Consider the following 22,339-nt stretch of genomic DNA (forward strand, 5'->3'; position numbering starts at 1 on the left):
CGATTGAATATTACCGACAAGTCAGGTTACGGGTTTAACAGAATGGTAGGCGTTAACCCAGAAATGGAAAGGAGGGATAGGCCCGAAGGTGGGCTTGCAGGGCAAGTGAGTGTATTGCCCAGCGGAGGTGGGAGTGCGCTAGCGGACATCGGAGCTGTCCAGAAGCCTTTGGGGCTCCATACTTAGGGAGGTGTAGGTAATAAATTGAAAGGAGGGGGTGGTGACCATCAAGGGGTACCAAGGGGATTGCGGAATACGGGAGCTCCGAGGTTAGTGAAGAAGGAGCGGAGGTAGACTGGAGGGATTGGAGGGATCGGAGGGAGTGGAAGTTGATGGCCAGGGATGGATATGACACCGAACGTCATTCCAAACCACCCCCAGCCACCTCTGCCTCCAACAGAAATCAAAGGTGAAATGGAGTTCGAGATTGAAGAGATACTCGACTCCAAGATCGACTGACATAGATGCAACAAGTTGCTCTACCTGGTCAAGTGGCTAGGCTATGAAGGGACCATGAGGAGACACAATGGCTCCTTGCCAGAAAACTTGATCACACCTCCGACCTCATCGAAGCTTTCCACTCTCGGTACCCAGACAAGCCTGGTCCCAAAGCTCCTTAGGAACCTTGACTCCTCTCCCATCTCTCCTTTCTCTCCACTCCTCATTTCTGTTTTCATTTTTTTTTCTGTAAGTACAGCTCCCCTCACCTTACTAATTCTGGGCCTTCAAGGGTTCAGGCCTAAGAAGGGGATACTGTCATATCCATCCACAGCCATCATCTTCCACTACCTCCGACCCTTCCAGACTACCTCCACTCCTTCTTCACTAACCTCAGAGCTCCTGTATTCCGCAATCACCTCCACCTCCCTCAATGGTCACCACCCCCTCTTTTCAATATATTACCTATGCCTCCCTAAGTATGGAGCCCTGAAGGCTTCTGGACAGCTCTGACGTCTGCTAGCACACTCCCACCCCTGCTGGGCAATTCACTTGCTTGCCCTGCAAGTCCACCTTCAGGCCTATCCCTCCTTTCCATTTCTGGGTTATTGCCTGCCATTCCGCTAACCCCGTAACCCAACTTGTCAGTAATATTCAGTTGGCTAATGTTTAAACTCTGTTAGCTCTGCTCCGCTTGGTCCTGCCATTCACGGGCCTGCCTCGATGTAACTATATATACTTAACTTGTAGATAGGTTACACTCCAGTGATAAAATCGACTAGAGTTGATCCCCCTTTAGTTCTTGTTGCCAGTAAGTAAATTAGGGCACAGACATGTAACTTGGCACAGCACTCCTGGTCTGAGTCACTGAGGCCAAAGCCCTCTGCTACGGAGACAACTCCCTTTGTCTCGTTCCAGTCTTTAACAGACCTTGGGACTAGAGCTTGAGGTCCATGTTCTGTTCTTCCACTCCACAGATGGATGTTTGTCCAAAAGGGGTTTGCTGTTCTCCTGAAAGTGGCCCTCCGGTCACCAGTGAATATATTGAGAAAATGTCAACGGGCCTATCGAAGGGGGTGATTTTTATTTTTATTTTTTGACTCACCTCCCTCTTGGCTCTCTTCTAGCGAGACTGAGCTGAGCTGAGCAACATAGACTTGTATGAATTTTGAGATCCAGGCTGTGCAAGAACCTGTCAACCTGGGCACTAGGTACATGCGATACTCTGGGTGGATAAGTAGTCACACATTCTATGTAGAGTTGATAGTTTTTAAGTGATGGGACCTGTGTAATCAGATGCTGGGTTTAACAGGCCATTCCCCCCACATCCTCTGTGCCTCCCTGAGATTGTGCGATCTAGGCAACAGTACAGAACGAATTCTGCATGTCCCTGTCCCCTACTCAAGTGAGAATAATTATATATCCTAGCTCAGATTTCTCCATAGCCAGGACACAAGACATGTTCTTGAGCAGGTGCCCCAGCATGCATGGACACAAGCTTGCTGCGTACAATGCTGTGCTGCACATCTACCTGCAGCATGAAAGGAAACCGATGTGTGAGGCCGAGGCTCTCTTATGAAACAGAATGAGATCGATTCCGAGCCCTTCATTTCATTTCTTTTTTTTTTTTTTGGTGGAACCCCACATAGCCTTCGCAAGGTACTGGGTACCCGGGGGTTTGTGAGTAGGAGCTGTGCTCCTAGGTTGTGATGTAGGGTGATTGTCATTGGGAGGTTCCGGAGACTCCACCATGGGGAAATGCCTTTACGCACTGTCGGGTGTTGCCCTAGTGTGGGGCTCACGCTGACGGGGAGGATCAGGAATACCCACTAAAACCCTGCTGGTTTTCAACCAGTCTCTCAGGAAGTTGTGTTCATTCACGAGGGTCCCTCCCCAGGTGTCAAGGACGAGATTACTGGGGAGGGCTTTTGGTCCGTATTTTTTGCGGTTTGTTCCTAGTCTGTCAGATTCTAGTCTTTCATTTATGGCTGCTTTTATTGTATTGTGTGCTTCTGTTAAAGTAATAACAGTATTATCATTCTGCTCGCCGTCTATGACTCTACGGCAGTGGATTTTCCATATTTGCCATGCCGCTTCGGTGATTAGGATTCTTAGGAGATGGGAGGCTCCTTTTCTTATTTTGCCGTTGTAGGCGGGATAATCGCCCACACGCAGAGCCGGCTCGGATACCCGATTTCATGACTATAAAACCACTTCCATTCACACAACAACTCGATACAGATTCGGTATCTAAAAATAGTACTAATTCGTACGATTCCGATGATATCAAGAACGTCCCAATCGGTGGAGATTTGACGGAGTTCTGTGTTGGAGGAGTTAGGCACAGCAGGTCACGAGTATGTGCGGGCGTGGGAATCTCAAGCAGCAACCCAGAATTCCAGCCTCACTCATTCCCACGGCGTCTAATAAATTGGTAAAAATGCTCATTGGCTGCATAGTAGTTCTATTCAGTCACATTTCCAATTTCGGATCTTAATTCCGTAAATCCGTTGAGAAATCGCTTATTTCCTTTTATTTTCATATTTTGCCATCATTTCAGATATTGATTGATATTCTTTTATTGTTACTGTTACCCTTTTTTATTATTTCGCCTAATAAGGTATCCAGGTGCCATATGGTACCAATATTTCTCATCAATTATTCTAAAAATAATTGTCCCTTATATCCTGTACATACCGGATTTTGGAATAGAAGTTCTCCCCTCCCCCAAAATTCTCTAGGACGCGCTAGAGTTGGAGTGAGTGTGTGGAATCCAACAGTAGGAATAAGGGCAACTGTCTAGCCCACAACGAGTGGGTAGTAGATTAGTTGAGCCCGGACCTTGCGGAATCCCAGAGAACCCACCGCGGAGTTAAGGATTGAGGGTCAAGCAAAGTCTAGAGAGAAAGTGAAGTTTTAGGAGAGTTTGGCCCCACGAGCTTAGTTGGCATAGAGAGCCGCTAGCCCTCTTTCACCGTTAGGGTATTTGATGTTCATCAGGGAAGCTGCCATTACGTGGGCTAGGTTGAGGTTATTTGGCCATTCTATGTTTCTTCTGTGGCAGAGGTTTCTTATGACATCCCATATCAGTTTGTTGTGGTTGTGTGTGCATTCGAACAGGATGTGGGGCATGTCTTCCGTTAGGTTGCATTCTCGGCAGATGTCATGACCGACAAATCCCGGGGCTCCGTCAGCGGCGAACCAATGCCGATAGGCGAATCTGCCAACCTGAAACCCATCCTAACCAGCCCCCAACCCCATGTCTGGCCCCCTGCCTTACTGTGTGAGACTTGGCCAAGAATCAGAACCTAGACCCTGCCGGTATTCCGACCTTACCTCCAGTTCCTGAGCCCTTGGCGCTCCCGGCATTCAGTCACGCCTGCCTTGTCTCCATCTGAACCACACTCATCACTTCCCGCTATGTGGTCACAGCCATGCCCCGCTTCCGTCCACTCTGCACCCTCTGCCCACTCCGCACCCTCTGCCCACTCCGCACCCTCTGCCCATCTCTGCACCTTCTGGCCACTTCTGGTTGCCCTTGACACCTCTGGTCAGGTCAACACTCCCACTCCCCTCTGTACCTCTGTTGGCCTTCATGCTGTCCTTGTGTGACAGTGCTGGCAGATCAACTTCTGTTCGCGGACTTGTGTCGGCACCGCACCGACCCCGCTTATTTGCAGACTTGTATCGGCGCCGCACGCTGACCTCCGCTTTTCCTCTGGCCATTTGTCACTTGGCAGCTTATCATTCATTCCTTGCCAAGTGCCATTTATTGTTTGCTTCCCTGCCAATATCGGCATTTGATCCCCTCTTTATTGGCACTAGGTTATTGATCTCATTCAGTTATTCATCAATAACCCTTGCCACTTATTGTTTAGTGATCTGTTCCTCCTTTCCAGTTCCCGGGCTCTTGTCCTTATTTAGTTTGACAATCCCCGCTTATCTCCGCGCTGGACCACGCCGGACTGACCGGCCTTTCTATATTCCCTCTTGCCTATTTATATACCTTGTAAATACTTTTGGGGACCTCAGTCTGAAATCAACTAGAGTACCCCCCTGTCTGGTCTGAGTCTCTCCTTCTGCAAAGGGGGCTTCACCCCTCTGAGTCTGTGCTCGCGGAGTCCGCGCTCCTCCTATAGGTCCGCTCCGCCTGCAAGTCTTGTTTGAAGTCCGCTGTAAGTGTCAGTCCGTAAATATGGGATCTCCCCCAAACGTCAAGCTCAGGGCACAGCGCTCCACCTGAGTCGCTGAGGCCGCGATCCCACTCTGCTAACCTTGAACAGCACTTCCGGACGCGCCGCATATTTCCGCCTGCATATCCATGCGCGCGCTCCAACAGACCTCTGCATCACCTCCGACCTCAACTCAGACAGAACCCAATCCGTCGTCTATCTGTCTTCTGACAGTCTGCCAGACTCCAACAATATTCCCAGTCTCTGACAGCATCCCAGATCTCTGACAGTATTCCGACTCCGACAATAATAAAGTCTCTGACAGCAGAGGCCTCTGTGTTCGTAATTTGGGATTTTTTTCCAATAGTCCCCGATTTTATGGCCATTGTGAATCATTTTCCATATGAAGTTTCTTTCGTTTGTGGGTATGTCTCTTTTGTTTTTTAGGGTGGTTGTCCATATTCTGTTGTCCGTTGGTTGGCCGATTCCTGTTGTTTTTAGGGCATGTCTAATTTTGGTGAGGTTCGTTGTGGTGCTTTTTCAGTTGGTTTCTTTCTTACGGGTTTTTTTCCCTTCATGGATTATGAGTTTCAGGGCTACTGCTTGCATTAGGGCTCTGAGTCTAGCGCCTTTGGGGCAGTTAGATTTGTGGGTTCTTATGTTTCTGGGTATTCTCTGATTTAGGGGCGTGTCTGCAGCAGCAGAGGCTAGACTGTCTGCCTCATCGTTTCCTCTGGTACCTGAGTGACCTTTCACCCATTCAAAGGTGGTGATTGCTGTTCTGCTTTTTAGCGTGTGGACAGTATCTTTAATGAGGTCAGCATTTTTCGTAGTGGCGTAGTGTTAGAACCGGGCGGATTCGGATGACTCCGGAGTGGAATCGGAGACTTAGCATGGAAGGACCTCAGCCTCAGCGACTCAGGCGGAGCGCTGTGCCATTGCTGGTTGTCCTGGGGGTCCCTAATTTCGGATCTAGCAGAGGGAAAGTCTCTTGGGGGGAATTCAGGTCAATTTCGGACTGAGGTTACAAGTTACTATGTACATTGTATATAAGGAGGGGTCCGGAATCAAAAGGAGCGAGGGTAGGACGAAAGGAGACAAAGGGAGATGGAAAGAGGAACAACACCGAGGGTCAAGGGTTTGACTCAATGGTGTTTCTCAAAGGAGGAATGAAGGGCCAAGGCCCAAGGAGGAAGGAAGGAGGTTGGGAGTGGGGAATGGCTAGCTGACTGAATAGAAAGGAAGCAGCAGCCCAAATAGGAATGAGGGAGAATAGCGGAATTGAATAGGACAATGCAATAGTTGCAAGGTCCGACATAAGTCCGGAAAGTCCGAACTCGGAAGTTAAACTCCGGAATATTGGCAAACATAATTAAATGGAATGAGCTAGCCAATACAATGGGTATAAGTGGAGGTGGGGTCAAAGTCCGAGGTCAGAGCTAAGACCGGAGGTTCCGGAGACAGAGATGCAAACGGGATTCCGGAGCAGAGGTCCGGAGTCGGGAGCATAGGTTTTGCATACTCATCTGGAAGGTGTCAAGGTTGGGGTCGGACCCGGAATGTTCCGGAGTCGGACCGAAGGTGGTGTCCGAGCCGGAGGTGGGATAACCTCTTGGGAGTCGGCAAGGAGAAGGTGACAGAAGGGAAGTAGGGCTCCGGAAGTCGGAGTTCGGAGTTCCGGGAGCCCGGAGCAGAGGTCGGGATTGTATGGATATGACATGTAGTCTTGATCTTTGATTGTTTTCAGGTTAGTGCATAGAGTGTTTATACTCCATTTGGAGTCTGATTTTATATGTAGGCGTGCGTTTGAGGGGGTTATTCCTGCTGCATATTGTATGGCCAGCATTTCGCCTGTGTTGTTTGTTTGGGTAAGGTTTGGGTTTATGGGGATGGCGGTATTTCTTGGGTCATTTGGTTTGAACCATATACCGCAGCCGGCCCTGGCATTGGTTTCGCCGTTGTTGTGGCATGCTCTGTCTGTGTACACTGTGGTATCTTGTGGGTTTCTTTGGTATGTTGCATTTGTTGCATATTGGTTCGTTGTTTGTTCTTTGATGTCTATGCCGAAGATTCTGAAGTTTTCATGTAGGTCAGTGTTGTTTTTGTTGTTGTCATGGTCGAAGATCACGATGTCATCTAGGTTGTCTAGTGCATGGTTTTTCGTACTTTCCTTGTCACTTGTTTTCAGGGGTATTTTTACAACGTTATTTATGTAGGGGTCGAGTTTGGGTCTGATGTTAGATAGTATTTTTTTGGCTGTTTTATAGCAGGTATTGGGGTTGATGCAGCCTTTCGCCCTGTAGTTCTCGCATGGGGGGCATCTGCAGGTAGCTGATTTCTGATTGTGGTTTGGGTCTTCAGACTGACTAGCTTGTATTACTAGGTCTCCGGTTCTTTTGCATTCGTGGGTTGTTCGGAGGCATTTTGCTGCAGAGCCTCTCTCTTGATATTTGGCATTTTTGCTTCGACCTATGTGATGCCAGGCTGGAAGTTCTAGTTTTGTTTCGTTGGTATGGTGGGGAGCGTCGAGGGTCAAGTTGTATTTTTCCCCAGTATTTAGGATATTTTTTAGTTCATTAGTGAGTCATTTGCCTGTGTATTTTGATTTGTAGAAGATACTTTGGGTGAAGATGTCGATAATACTCGGGTCGTTTTTCTCCTTGTCTAGGGTGTCTTTCGGGAGGGCTGTTATGATTAGGGCTTCCGCTGCTGTGCTTGCCAGTGGTCTTTCTTCGGGTTTTGTGAGGATTTTTTTCAGTTTCATAATATTTATTGCTTCATTGTGTAGGGTTAGGTTAAGTATGTTTCTACCACCTTCCTCAATGGGGTCGCTCATAGTGTCTGAGTTTATCGCTGGGGGGGCTTCTGAATCCCATAGGAATTCTCGTGAAATTTTGTTTAGTTCCTTTTCTATTTGTTTCGGCATTCCTTGGGCAACAGTATGGAATTGGGTCATGCCACCTATTACCATTTGGATTATTAGTTTTCTTCCTTCTAGGGTGGGGTAGGACTTTTTCCATGTGTTTAGTTGGGTTTTTATTTTTCCTATGATGTTTGGCCATGGTTCAATTTTTTGAGTTCTGTTTCCACATTGGGCTCCGAGGTACCGTGTTGTTTCGCTGTCTTTAATGATTTGGATTGAGTCATCGACTCTTTCGGTGCTGTTACTATTCAGGAGTCGAGTGTTTGTAGGCTCATTTCTGTATTCTTGGGTTCCAACTGGGATTATTATTGACTTTTCTTTGTTGAATTTTGCACCTGAGGCGGCACACCATGTTTGTAGTATGGTGAAGAGGTTATTGAGGCTGTCATTTTTGGACATGAATACTGCTGCATCGTCCGCAAATAGTGAGAGGATAGCTCTTTGGGTGCTATTGACATCGGTTCTATCGCCATGTTGAACAGGAGGCAGGAGAGGGGGTCTCCTTGGCGGACCCCTCTTCTAGCTGTGAACTCGCGGCTTATTTCCCCATTCACTATGACTCTGGTCTTGGCATTGGTATAAAGGGCTCTTATTGTGTTGATAAGGTTTTCGGGTATGATCATTGATCGTAGGGTCCTCCAGAGGTAGTCAGGTCTTATTCTATCATAGGCTTTCTCTTGGTCAAGGGCTATGATTGTGCCATCTTGGCCGGTTATCTCACATAACTCAATCATTCTGTTTACGAGGTCAATTTGGTCAAAGATGCTACGGTTCTTAATAAAGGCTGCTTGACATTTATTGATCAGTTTTGGGGCAATAGGTTGGAGTTTATTCATGAGCGCTGTAGTTATTATTTTGTATTCAGCGTTTAGGACGGTGACTGGGTGATAGTTGGTGATCAGTCTCTTATCTTTTTTCTTATAGATTGGGCAGATCCAGCTGGTTAGGAGGGCTGGTTCTGTGACTCCATTCACCTCGATGTCGTTGGTGAGTAGTTGGAGCATTTCCGTTATGTTGAGTTTCTTATTGTCTTGTTATAGAAATGGGATTTTCCCATTTTTAGCCTCTTATGGGCTCTATGCAGTACAATATCACGTGACATGTAAATAATAACAACCTAACCAACTATTATCACCCAAAACACCCGATGTCCATGTTATTGTAAACCCCACTGTTACAACATCTGTTACATTAATTGTAACATCTTCTCAATGTCACGGCCCCCTCCTGCACCCGGACGCTATAGAAATGGGCCAATTAGGCCCCATTTTTATAACATGTCTTGTGGGTCTTTCGATGACCATCTGGCATCTAGTTTCTTGTAGAGTTCTGTGGGTATTCCGTTTATTCCAGGGGCTTTACCATTGGGTGATTGTTTTAGGGTGGTTTTTATTTCGATGTGGTCGGTTTTCTTTTTAAGGGGAATACTCTCTTGGTCCGTGAGTTTCATTATGTTTTGTAGCATTGTTTGTGTGTTGATCTCTCTTAGGTCTGGTGGGATGTCTAGGTCTACATCCTGGACAGAGTCAAAGTGGGTTGCGGCTATGTCAGCCATTTCTGAGGAGTTAGAGGTGTACATTGGTGGGTTGGGGTTATTTTGGAGCCTAAGTTCCGTTATTGTGGCTCTGGGTTTTCTTGTTTTTCCCCAGTTGCACCAGTATTTGTTTATCGTTTCAGCTAGTATTCTTCTGTTCGTTTTTGCATTTGATTTAGTTTTCTCGTGTCTGATTCTTTCTATTTCTTTTATTTTTTCTGATAGGGCTCGGATTTGTTGAGTGCGTTGTTTTCTGAATCGTGGTCATTTGGGTTTAGGTTTTTTATGATTTTATTTCTTCTTCTAGTGAGTTTTTGTATCGATGAGTTCATTTTTCCTGATTTTATTTTTTCTAGTTTTTTTGCGATGGTTGTGGTGGATTGGATGAAGGCTTGGAAATCTTCCTGTATGCCTTCTTTTTGTTCAAGTTGGAGTGTCTTCATTTTGCTTACAGAGTTTCTTCCTAGTGATTCTATTTCTTCAAGGAAGGGTTTATCATTCACTAGGTATAAGGGCATTGCCCATCGCCCTCTGCCGATTGTTGGGGCATCGTTGTCGTAGATTTCGGTGAGTATCAGTTGGTGGTCGGTGGTGGGGATTTCGGAGTCGTTTATTTCCCAGGCGTAGGTTTTGTGTATTAGGTTTTCCGAGGCATATATTCTGTCGATTCTGGACATATGGGAACCCATGTTGAGTCCAAAAGTGTAGTTTCTGGTTGGAGCAGGGTTAGTTTTTCTCCAGCCATCTTGCAGGTTGTGTAGCGTTAGGAGGTTCTGGAGGGCACTGACTGCATTCGGTGCATCGGTGCGTTGGGGGAGGCGATCTAATGCTTCTTCCACTATATTGAAATCGCCTAAGATGGTGTCTTATTCTGGTTGTCATATCCCGGAATCCCGACCCTGCGCACTCCCACCTCACCACACCTTCCTAACAACTTCACCATCCCCTACACCATGCCTCCCCACTCCCCAAGTCACCTTCCCTCCTGATTGTCTCAGCTCCGGTCTGGTTGCGGCACACTGAACCTTGGCCACTCCCATCCCAGAAGCTCGGTCCCGAGTCGGAACATTTGGAGACCCCGGATTCGCTCCGATATCCCGACAGACCTCCAACTTCCCGTGACATACCCTTAAATCATTCCTCTACCCATTTCATTTATTTGAGTCACCCAACATCCTTCGGATATGCAACCCCGCTTTCGGAGTTACCCGCATCCCCCGGTGATCTCACCCACGTCATCACTTATTAGTCACCTTCCATTCTTAGCACGACTATCTTCTTCTTATCATTCAGTCAGCTAACCCCCCCTTACCCATTTCTCGTTCCCATTCATTTTCCGGCCTCTTACTCCGCCCTCCTTGGTCCGACACCTCGGTTCCCCATTAAAGATATCATTCAGGACCTTTCGGTACCTCTCAGTATCATTTGGTACCTTTCGGTGTTGTCCCATTTGTCATTTCGGACTTTGACTAAGTCCTTCCCATTCTCCTTTATAAATACCCGTAGATTAGAACCTGTAGTTCCTCAGTTCTAATCTCGACTAAAATGCCACCCAAAGTCCCTCTGAGTGAATCCCGTTCCTATTCTACAAGATACCTCAGACATAAGAAATACAAGGACTAACTGAGACGTAACAGAGGCACAGCGCTCCCTCCGAGTCACTGAGGCTGTGTCCTTCTTAGAGCCTCTTGTACCACCCAGCAGAACCGGGCTCCCTGAGAAGCTTCGGTTCACTACCGGAGCTCTCGGACCCCCCTCTAGTTGAGCCCCACCTGCATTCGGACTCACGCATTTACCCCTACGATCCGGGTTTTTGACACTGGTGTTTGTTGTCGCGTTGAGGAGCGTGTCCCAGAATTCTTGGTTCTCATTGCCAGTATGAGTTGTATTTGGGGCCTATATGGCAATTATGGTCAGTTCTTCACCTGGCAGCCATTCATAGGTTGCTAGGGTTGCGCGCCCGGGGATGAGGTTCTTCGTTTGGAGGGGTGGGTTTTTTATTATGCTTTTATTAGTTATTATAGATACTCCTCCCGCTCTTGTATGGTTTGGGTCATAGGAGTGTTGGAGGTGGAAGGTGTGTGTGTATTTGTCATTGAGGGCGTTTTCCAAGGTGAGGTCGGAGTGGGTTTCAGAGGCGCACATTATCGCTATTTTCTCTTTTTTCATTTTATTTGTTATTGTATCCCACTTGTGCCGAGTTTGTTGGCCATTTGCTCCTTTCAGGTTTAGGGCACCAAGTTTAAGGCAGCCACCCTTAGTGGGGTTGTTGTTCCCACCTCTGAGTCTTAGGGGTATGTGTTTTGTATTTTTCGGGTTTTTTTGCATTATTGTAGTGTGTTTGGCCAGCTTGGTGCAAGCAGGGTTTTCCACAGCTCGTGTTTTACTCAACCATGCACCCACCATGGACAAGGCACAGGGGTGAGGCAGGATTGCTTTTGCGACATCCCCATCTCCTGGCTCAAGTGGGGAAGGGCCTAACAGTTTTGGGCTGGTATGCTGGCCAGCACTACCAGGTGGTTCCGGCGGTACCACTCTTCCCATGTGGTTAGATTGGGTTTGTGGGACCGGTGGCAGCTTAGAGTTGGGCTGTGAGTTCATGTAAGGGTTGTCAGTTTTTAGGGACTTGACTAAGTCCGTAGGGTAGCATTTACGGCCCACCAGGCACGTAAGTAGATTTGATTGGGTTACTAGTTAAGTACAGGGATTTTTTAGGTTTGTGGTAGAGGTTGGTGGGCTCCTCTTCCTCTGGAGTAGGCGTTGCCTCTTGCGGGTCCTCATGCAGATCTCATGGAGCCTCTGTTGGGTCTTCCTCCATTGCAGCTCAGTCCAGCATGCGACACCACATTTTCTTGCTTTGCGTATTGATTTCCTTCTGCTATAGGGTTGTTACTGACGGTGCTCATTCCAGTGAAGTTTTTTTGGGGGTAGATTTCGGTCCAGAACGGTAGTTTGGTAAGTGGGCATTGGTAGGTTGAGTGGTCTGTCAGAGTCCGCACGTCAGTTCACACGTAAGAATCTCCCCAGGAAACTAGTCGTTGTAAAAGCTGGGGGGCCAACCCAGCTGGCGATAAGGCCTTATATACATGAGTTCCGCAACTCATAAGAGCGCGGCTACATTGGGAACACATGGTAGCCGATAGAGAAGCGACATGAGATAGGAGAATAGATCATGTGGATAAGGGGGTGATAATGGGTGAGGGATGACACGATAGCGGAAATAGCGCATTGAATACAGCCTGCGTTCTAACTATGGCAAATCACACGCAGATATCGGCTTATGGGTACTCAACCTATCTGGATAGGGGTCCGGGCCGGCCAGATAACTGTCCGTGCGCTGACATGGTCCTTGCCTTTGCAGCATTTACAGGTGTTGCGGGGGTTGCAGAGTTCCCCAGTGGCTATTTCTGCATGGTACCATACGGTGGCTTCAGCCGCGGTGATCCATTGTTTATGTTGGTTGGCATCGGTAGGGTGGGGGGAGTCAACTGTGAATGCCCAGTGAGTGGCCTCGCTATTTTGTTTGATTACATTTATTGGCTGGACTTTCGCAGACTCGATGACGAAGAGGTGTTCAGCCGCATCTGGGATTTTTGTGTGGAGGTATTTTCCTATTTTTGTGTGGGCATTTGCGAGGTTGCTCTTAAGGCATTCTATGACAGTGGGTTTATCGTTCTCGTTCATGGCAAAGGCCCAGTTCCCAATCCAGGTTGAGATGAAGGGCGTTGTGGGGTATGCCACAAAGCAGAAGGCCTTTGACAGCCAGAACTGGTGGTGGAGCAATGTGGCGGCATCGCAGTACATCAGTCCGGCTATCATGATCCCCCACGGGAGGGGTTCTTCTCCTTGCTGGTCCATAGCCTTGGCAGCGGGGATGACGGTTAGAGTGCCTTGCGAGCCTGGGAAGGCTCGCTTTAGGAAGATTGTGGTGTTGGTTTTGGCTTTTTGGATTTGGGTGAGGGAGAAGGACATGTAGAAGGGAACAATGATTACTGAGAAGTTCCTGGCTCTCTGCCATTCTTGTTTGGCTCTTTCTAGGACATTGTGGCGTAAGTGTTCACTGCTTATTCCCAAAACCCTGTATTCAAAGCTCTCTGGTAGGTGGAAGGCATTGTATTCCATTAGGTCATCCTGGGGCGTGCTGTATGGGCCCGGTGAGGGGTGGATGACCGTAGTTGGAGGTGGGCTGGGTTCCTTTTCTTGGGTGGTTGGGAACTCAGAGTCCGCTACCTCAGACGCTTGGGTTCTCAGGGTAGGGGCGTCCATGGAGTAGTTTGGGTTGGTTATCAGAGGCATGTTGTGGTTTTCTCCGGGTATCTGGTCCGGCGCTGGGCTGGGGATGGGGGCGAAGGACATTCTGATTTCTTTTCTGGGGGGGCCGGACCTGTCTGAGGCACTGGAGTTCTCCCGGTCTCGTTTCTGGCCTGCCAAGGGCAGGAGGTGGTCGGTTTCGTGGTCAGCATCCAGGTGCATCGACGGCATTTGCGCTTACTGTGTGGAACAGCTCAGTAGTTATGCAGGTAACTGCACAGTTATCGGTGTGTTCCGGGGGGGTTTTATGCGGGTGGGTCACATGGTGGGTATTTTATGTTAATTTGTCTTTTGGTTATTTCAAGTTGAGAATTTGTGCTTAGTTGGCTTCGTGTTGGTTTGTTTGCTAGGGGGTTTGGTGGGTGGGTTTTTCGGGGAGTTTCTCTGGTGTTTTTGGTTCAATTTCCAGGCTGGCTACGGTGGGTTCGCATTCTCAGTGTGTATGTGATTTTCTTATTATTTTCCTGTTTTTCATCTGTTTATTTTCCTGGATTTTGTGGTTATGGTGGTCAGTCAGCCTTAGGGTGTGGTTTGTTGGGCATGTGGTGGTTGGGTTATTGTTTGGCAGGATTTCTCACGGTTTTCCACGTTAATACTGGTTGTGGTTGTCATGGGGGCTTGCTAACTGTACAGTTTTTGGTTGGTTATAGGTGGGCACTGTTTTTGTTACCCTAGTGCTTGTATTCAGTTCTTGCTGTTTTGCGGGATAGTGTTGTGGTTTGGGGTAGTGGTTTCAAGTATTTTACGGTTTTTTTTTTTTTTTTTTTAATTGTCGTTGTTTATTGTACAGCAGGGGGCTGGTGTCTAGCCGGCTACTGGAAGGTTATCCTGGGCCTCATCCCACTCAGAAACTGTCAGGGCACACCCGCCTGACCCGGTTCCACCCGGGCCCACCTGGGCCCACCTCACCCACTCACCTGCTCACCCGCTCCCCGCTACCCATCCTTCCTCCCTCTTCCCCTTCCTCCCTCTTCCCCTTCCTCCCTCTTCCCCTTCCTCCCTCTTCCCCTTCCTCCCTCTTCCCCTTCCTCCCTCTTCCCCTTCCTCCCTCTTCCCCTTCCTCCCTCTTCCCCTTCCTCCCTCTTCCCCTTCCTCCCTCTTCCCCTTCCTCCCTCTTCCCCTTCCTCCCTCTTCCCCTTCCTCCCTCTTCCCCTTCCTCCCTTTCCTCCCTCTTCCCTCTTTCCTCTTTCTCCTTTATTTCACTCTCCCTTTCTGTTTATTCTTTCTATTTACATGGACCACCTTCCCTTGTATCATTGTACTGTTGACCCGTCCGGCTCGGACACCCCGGACGACTTCCCGCTACGCCCAGCATGCGCACCTGCAGCGGATGCCCTCGGGATCCCCTGCAGGGATACCCAGATGGCTGCGGCCCTCTCCGCAGATGACGTGGCACTCGTCATGTGACCCAAGCCGCATGTACATAAATGTACCTGAAGTGGGAACTGAAGAAGTAACCTTCTTCTCACGTTTTCCACTTCAGGTAAGTAGTGTAGTTCTTCCTTTTAATAACAATTCACGTTTTCCACTTCAGTCTAAGTGGCCAGGGACTACAGTCCCAGATCGGGCCCGTCAGTACGCGCGCCCGCTTCGTCCCCCAAGAGGGTCCCTCCACCCCGGATGCGTCCCTGACAGAAACTGTCTGAGTCCCTTGTTACGGGCCTGCCTAGAGGCAGGGGGCCATGGTTTTTGGCTGGTAGCTTCCATGTTACCCAAGGTTGCCCCTCTTCCTAGTTCCGTAGCTTCTCTCCCTGTTTCTTATTTTCGGTACGGGTTTGGTGTTTTTCCCGTCTATCTTGCACTATCTTCCCTAGTTTAACAACTTTGCGGTCGTAGCCCTTCATTTCTTATGACATGGTCACCACAACTTTAAAAAAAACCTAATGCACGTGAATTCTGGGTCGATCTGATGGCCTTCTTCAGTATTTGCCTGTTGGTGCTGCATTTCACGTTGAAGCCTCTTGAGACACTTCTTTTATTTGTTCAGGCATTATGATGCGACCACAGGGGCAGAGTCATGAAGATGACCTAGCAGTCAATCTCTCTTTCCAATAGCATAGTATCTCATCTTGACAGGTTTTCCTAAAATACTGATTGGGAAGCTTGCAAATTAGTTGTAAATACCATAAAGTTACCGCAATGTACAAGTCACAAATTTAGCAATCCCCAGTGTGACACTGTGTCCATTGCAAACCCTGAACAAAACGCTGCATGTTCAGTCAGATTAGTCGAACTCCTATAACCGTGAGGGTACTGGGCCGGAATAGGCCAAGGCGATGCTCCGGTGGGACCCAAAAGAGAAGTAGCCCGTCTGTTGTAGTCATCCAACCATCACTACGAAGCAATGAGCCATCAGAAAACATCGGCGCCCCGTTACGCACATCGGCATTCTCCGAAATGGAGTCGGACAGGGTGAGAGAAGAGCGCGATGATCGAGATATACTGTCAGGCACCCCTGCCAAAGGCCGTGACGATCGAATCGTCTTATCGGGCGAGGCTGAGGCGATGTGGGTGCCATCGGGGGAGAGCACGGTCAATGGGGCCGAGCACCCTTGCAAGGGCTCACTGATTGATGCAGCGTCCCAAATTTGGATTGTCTTGTCTTGGGAGCCTGAGGCAATGCGGGTGCAATCGGGAGAAAATGCAACCGACCAGACTGTGTTGGAGTGCCCTTGCAGACACTCGCCAATCGGTATACCTGAATGACATCCCAGATTCGAACTGTCTTGTCAAAGGAGCCTGAGATGATGTAGGCGCTATTGGGAGAGAATGCAACTGAACAGACCCCAGCAGAGTGCCCTTGCAGAAGATTGCCGATTGGAGCACCTGACATGACATCCCAAATCCGAACTGTCTTGTCGAAGGAGCTGAGGCGATATAGGTGCCGTTGGGAGAGAATGAAACTGGGCAGACTTCAGCAGAGTGCCCTTGCAGTGGCTCGCCGATTGGCGCACCTGACACGGCATTCCAAATCCGAACTGTCTTGTCACCAGAGCCCGAGATGATGCGAGTGCCATCAGGGGAGAATGCGACCGACCGAACAGTGTGAGCGCCCTTGCAGAGGCCTACCGATTGGTGCACCTGACACTGCATCCCAAATTCGAATTGTCTTGTCAGATGAGCCTGAGATGATCCAGGTGCCGTTGGGAGAGAATGCAACTGACCAGACCTTTCCGGAATGCCCTTGCAGAGGCTCGTCAATTGTCGCACCTGACATGGCGTTCCAAATTCGAACTGTCTCGTCTTCAGAGCCTGAGACGATGCGAGTCGCCCATTGGAGCACCTGATGCGGAATCCCAAATTCGAATTGTGTTATCGGAAGAACCTGAGATGATGCGGGTGCCATCGGGAGAGAATGCAACCGAGTAGACCCAGCCAGAGTGCCCCCACAGAGACTCGCCGATTGGTGCACCTGACACAGCATCCCAAATCCGGACTGTCTTGTCGAAAGAGCCTGAGATGATGCGGGTGCTGTCGGGAGAGATTGCGAGTGACAGGACGAAGTCAGAGTTTCCTCTAAGTGTCTGACGAATCACAGGCCATCGTTTGGGAAGCCCTAATTGAACAGACAGAGTATTCTGGAATGCATTGCGCATACCAGCAGACTGAGAAGGTGAAAACGGCAAAGCTGAGTGAGAGATAGATGTGTGGCACGCTCTGACCGATTGGATACCCGAAGACGTTCACAAATGTATATGCCTCTGAGATGATTTCTTCGAGTCCCCGCTCGTAATTCTATGTAAGCAAATCAATCACTCGTTCCCATTGCACACGAGAAAAGTGGCCTACCTTAGCCCAACTAGCCGCCTTCCTTAGAATAGAGGGTATCATAAACATGCGGTCCTTCACACTGAATACCTCAATCCAGTACAGGAACTGGCGATTGATGAAGTTCATAACCGCATCGACAAGGGGATGCGGACCTGGCTCTGACATAGATCCAAAATCCAAATGGTCTGCCCAGTATTCGCTTGCATACGTCAGCGCAGGCGTTATGGCCCGATCGATTCGCTGTTGAATTCCCTCGATTTCCCTGTTCCGGTAATAGGACGTCTCGATCCCGCAGATGTTAAATTTGAGATCTCGTTTCATCACCTGGAGACAGCCAGATGCAAGATCAAGGTGATGAACAGGTGTGTTTATGTGCCATTGCGGATCTTGACACCGTTTGGAGTCGCACAGAAAATCGGTAAAGGATGTATGTAAGACTTGAACAGGACGCCCGCGACCACCCTGCAACAGCGATTGCAACCGCGAGAGCACCACCTGGACCTTACCTAACTCCAGTCCTAGTAGCTGACTGAGCTGCCAATCTGTTAGCTGCTCACGAGCGACTACTATTGCACCGAGGATGGAATGTACAGCTTTGAGTTCGTTTTCGTCGTATGAGTCGAATGGATGAGTAAGAGCGACCCGATACAAATTGTCCAACCCAGCATGCGATGGGGCCTGTACTGATGCACTTAGCACCTTTTTCAGCCTTTCTTCAGGAAAGCCGGATTCAAGGAAGCGAATGGTTGTAGATGCCCAAATGAAAAGACCTCCGGACAGAGCGACAAGCTGCCGTATTACGGGGTCTCCTGGCCAATTGGATGACAGACCATGGCCTACGAAGGCATCAGCGCTGCAGGCAAGCCGTTGTTGGAAAAGGAGCTTGATGTCAGATGATGTCGACTCATCCCCGATCGGCACGTCACGCACGTCAACACCCAGACGCGACAGGGCAGCACCAATGTCGGGTTCGTCCCGGCTGGCTATCAGGAACCGAAAGGTACTCGGAAGCCTTGCAAGGCCTTCAGAGAGTGCGCGAAGGAGCTTTGTCCTCGTCTCCATAGTACCACACTCATCAAGGGCATCAAGGACAATTACAATAGGGCCTAAATCAAGCTCTGCTGCGAGTTCGGCCAGAGGCGCCTCTAGAAGATGCTTGAATTGCATATCGAGGGTGGATGTAGTAATGTCGGGCAATTTTTCGATTTGTTCGGCCATTTTCACGGAAAAAGTGGGATTGAAACGAGCCAGCTGGAAGGCAAGAGTACGTATCACACGAAGGGGTTCACCATTAAGAGGGTCGTTCCGGTCCCAGAACAGAAAAGCGCCACGTCGGCGCAGCTCTGAGAAGTGTTGAGCAACCGTGTTGAGTATGGTACTCTTGCCGGATCCAGCCGGTCCACGAAGCCAGATGACATTATGACCGGGAGGCAAGCTAGGATCTGTCAGGGAATCGATGAGGTTTTTCAAGATGTCTACTCGAGTCCCAGGCAAGCATGTATCTCGATCTCCCGCATCCATGGTCGCAGGCTTCAATGCCTCGATTTCAACTGCAAACCCTGAAGGTAAGTAATGTCCGGTGCACAGAAGGTGGAAGTCATCGCACCAAGTTTTTCCACGCCCCTGGATATTTGGACCGAGATGAATGCACTGTAAGATGTTACTCCCATATGAAGGTCCTCCTTGAGCCTTGTTAGCACCCCCGAGAGGTTCGAGATTGTTTGGGAGGTGTTTGAGAATGTTTGGTGAGCGAGTCGCCCTGGGCACATTGATTGTTCACACTGAACTAAGCGACACAACCGACAACGAGCGGCCTACCTATGAGCCCACGGGACACATACTGCTTAATGAAAATTCCGCATTCCGTCGTTTGGACAGAAATTCGGATAATGCTGGCTTCGAGGAGCTGAATTTTGTTCTTTAGCTCATCAACGGCATCGACGAACGAATAAAGGTCAGCCATAGACGCGACAAGACTGCAGAGTGCGTCGTCTCTCTCTATCTGCCCTCGAACAGCCTGAAACAACCGCTCGAAATTGTCAGCGCACGGGTTTGCGCTATGATAATGACGAATCCATACTTGGTACGCCGAACTCAAGACCTGCCAAGCAATATTTGCGTAAGGATGGAGCTACTCAGCAGCGTCAGCGCAAACTAAAGATATGCTACCGCAGAGCAACGCATACCTTGGCTGTTTTATCGACCAAATCCACCACAGCCTTGGTCTTGTCGACCACTTGTTTGAGTGCGCTGCCTAGATCTCGAACTGCAGCCGCTGAGTCGGTAGCACCTCGAACCTGCTCGGGAATCTCGAGTGACGTAGGTAGGTCCTGGCCGGCGCAATCGATAGCGGGTTGAGGAACTCGCTTCGTAGTGTCCAGCAACTGAACAATGAGCGAGCCTGCCTCTAGACCCCGTTCGTCATGGAGTGTTAGGGTAGTTCCTGCAGCAGTTTTAAATGAGACCACCCAACGAGGCAAGACTAAGGATAACCAGCTCACGTTGGTTATTTTTGCATCTATCTAGCAACTTTTCCGTTGTGATGTGCACAGAACCAAGTAGGATGGGACCGAACCATTCGCGGGAGTGTTTGAGATGAAAGGACAGAACAGAAGACAACTCCGCTGTCCTGAAGGTACGCACTTTAGCGGACTATCCAGACCTCCCTTAATCGCAAAACCTACAGAGAACAAGTGTGACGCCAAGTTGGGTTCCGTTTTGCCTCAGTTTTATCAAGTTTATTTCCCGACAATACGAGCCTGACATAAAGCGCTGGGCTCGGGGGTGCTTTCTTGACGTCTCCGGCCTTAATGACTGCTTCGGAATGAGGGTGGATGTAAACACTCGAACGAAGGCTGTGACGCACTGGCTAGGGAGTAAACGCGTTTGGAGTCTCCGTAAGTTGTCATGTGGACTACTGGATTTGAGCTTCAGCTGCAGGTGCTTAGATGTGGTGCATTGGAAGGAGCAAGCATCATTGTCCTGTAGCTGACAGCTCCGCTTTAGCCGCTCGGGAGCTATCTTTTTCAAATTCATTAAGGAACATAGTTATACAAAAGGGCACTCCCGTAATACAGTTGCTCGCTCCATTTTATATTTAGTTGTTTCCCCGTAAATGGGTACGTGCTTTTGCTCGGACCCTAGCACAGAAAACGAGTCAGATCAAAGAGCAAGCAATCCACGTCGACGGGTCTGAGTTATGCCTTCAGTAAAGCGTCTCACTATCGTGCAGAACTTCCAACAACAGAACAGGTCTGTTGTGCTTGTGCCTAATTCTGGCGATCCCCTGGCTTTCATCATAGATGCAGCGAAAAAAAAGCTGAGAATAAAAAAACCCTCAAAAGTAAAAGTCTTTCGCTCAGATGGGACTCAGGTAACAGAATCGTCGTCCATCTTAGACCTCGACACCGACAGGTGAGTCGTCTAGGCGTTCGTACTCACAAGATTTCACCCACGACATTCCAAAAAGTACCATACTAATATCATCAGGCGAGCCGTTTGTTGGTGGTGGGACGGCCCAATCACTACCTCCAATTGCCGCCTTGGCCTCGCTATCGACGCCATCGGCCTCATCGCTTCCTGCCACTAATCCGTCGGAGTCGCACCAACCCGATATACCATCAGAAGCCATCGTACTTGCCCATGAGTCGTATGTAGATCCCAGCGCAATTGCACAGCTCAAAGCGATCTCCAAGCTCCAAGGCGTCCTCTCCACTATCGGGATGCCAGATCTTCACCCAGGAACCACGTTCCCAATTGGCGCCATCGTCATAACAAACCATTCAACTATCAGACCCGCGCTCATAGGTGGCGACATTGGCTGCGGAATGGGGCTGTATGTCACTGGGATATCAGCAAGTGAGGCCAGGGAAAAGCCAAGCTGGATTGCCAACAAGATTAGGGACATCGAAGGTGCCTGGGAGGGAGGAAATGGCTGCACTGTCGAGGAGTGGTTAAGAGAGGCTGGGGTGATATCCATCGACTCAACGTGGAATTCGAGTTTAGGAACGATTGGAGGAGGGAACCACTTTGCTGAACTTCAGGTTGTTGAAAAAATTTGGGATCAAGACGCTTTCGACGAATTCGTTACCCCTGCATTTTTTCCCTCTAGTCTTCGTGAACAGCGACTGCGTCCGGGTGATCGAAAAGACGTGCCGTCTTCCCTTGAAACCAAAGATTTCACTTCAAATCTCTTCTTGCTAGTGCATAGCGGATCCCGAGGACTGGGACAAAATATCCTCGCCTCCACTAAATCATCATTATCTTCTGCTGGAATTCACACAGGTGCACCTCTGGCGGAAGGGACAGAGGAGTTTGACACATACCTTTCCCGGCATGATGATGCTTGCCGATGGGCTTGTTGCAATCGAGACTTGATTGCTCACCGGATACTCGAACGCATCGATGAGACTTACAATCCTCGGCCCCCGCATACAAGCGGTATCGACCCCGATTCGGAATGTGTGTCATCCATTCCTTTCAAGTTGAAACGGCGGAAAGTCCTGGACATCTGGCACAACAATGTCGAACGAAATTCCGATTGGGCACCTTCCATCATATCACCTGCTGAGTTTCCAACAAGTATAAATATCAATCCGACGAGCCCCTTGGCACCTAACCATGTTTGGGTGCACCGAAAAGGGGCTGCTCCAAGTGATCGAGGCCTAGTAATAATCCCAGGCAGCCGTGGCGCATACTCATTCCTTGTACTTCCCACGGGTCCGCAGCATCGTAATGGTTAGCTTTCAAGCTGCATTTCTGTCCACTTGATCCTAGTCACTTAGACTTAGACAGGATTCTCGCTGGCGCACGGAGCGGGCCGCCAGCTCACCCGAACCAAAGCTCTCGCAGATTTCTCGCGTAAATACTCGCCTGGCCCTTCCAAAGGGAAGAAGTCAGAAGAGCGGTCACGGCACGATGCATCTTCCCTCGAGACTACCCGGTTTGGCGGGAAGGTCATATGTGAAGACAAAGATTTGCTGTTTGAAGAGATTCCAGAAGCTTACAAGGATATTGAGAATGTCGTGAAGGATTTGGCGGATGAAGGCATTGTAAAAATTGTAGCCACGTTGGCGCCAGTGGTGACTTACAAGGTCCGTAAATGACGACTCAACAGTGCTAGAAAAAAAAAACAAACCCTGGTCATTAAATACTCCCTACAAGTCACAACATAGCCAAGTGAGGTACGAA

The 22,339-nt window shown here is 49.1% G+C and overlaps 3 protein-coding genes across 3 annotated transcripts; 1 reads left to right on the forward strand and 2 right to left on the reverse strand.

Moving 5' to 3' along the window:
* Positions 1–12,355: 12,355 nt before the first annotated feature.
* EI90DRAFT_3122692 (uncharacterized protein) lies at positions 12,356–13,423 on the reverse strand (the record flags this gene model as incomplete). The annotated part of the gene is made up of 1 exon (XM_039063533.1): positions 12,356–13,423. The coding sequence occupies one exon, from the start codon at positions 13,421–13,423 to the stop codon at positions 12,356–12,358; it is 1,068 nt and encodes a 355-aa protein (XP_038916692.1).
* A 3,259-nt stretch (positions 13,424–16,682) lies between these two features.
* Positions 16,683–20,175, reverse strand: EI90DRAFT_839989 (uncharacterized protein). Its single transcript, XM_039068140.1, has 9 exons — positions 20,016–20,175; positions 19,834–19,963; positions 19,651–19,778; positions 19,336–19,592; positions 19,230–19,280; positions 18,968–19,166; positions 18,756–18,908; positions 17,168–18,699; positions 16,683–17,113 (listed from the first exon to the last, which is right to left on the reverse strand). The coding sequence occupies exons 1-9, from the start codon at positions 20,056–20,058 to the stop codon at positions 16,895–16,897; spliced, it is 2,712 nt and encodes a 903-aa protein (XP_038916693.1). The 5' UTR covers positions 20,059–20,175; the 3' UTR covers positions 16,683–16,894.
* A 173-nt stretch (positions 20,176–20,348) lies between these two features.
* EI90DRAFT_3122694 (tRNA-splicing ligase) lies at positions 20,349–22,254 on the forward strand (the record flags this gene model as incomplete). The annotated part of the gene is made up of 3 exons (XM_039063534.1): positions 20,349–20,563; positions 20,619–21,886; positions 21,944–22,254. 3 exons carry the CDS (start codon positions 20,349–20,351, stop codon positions 22,252–22,254), a joined length of 1,794 nt encoding a protein of 597 aa, XP_038916694.1.
* Positions 22,255–22,339: the final 85 nt, after the last annotated feature.

Source organism: Cantharellus anzutake, assembly GCF_015039405.1.
Source record: "Cantharellus anzutake strain C23 chromosome Unknown EI90scaffold_20, whole genome shotgun sequence".
In the NCBI taxonomy this organism is placed as follows: Eukaryota; Fungi; Basidiomycota; class Agaricomycetes; order Cantharellales; family Hydnaceae; genus Cantharellus; species Cantharellus anzutake.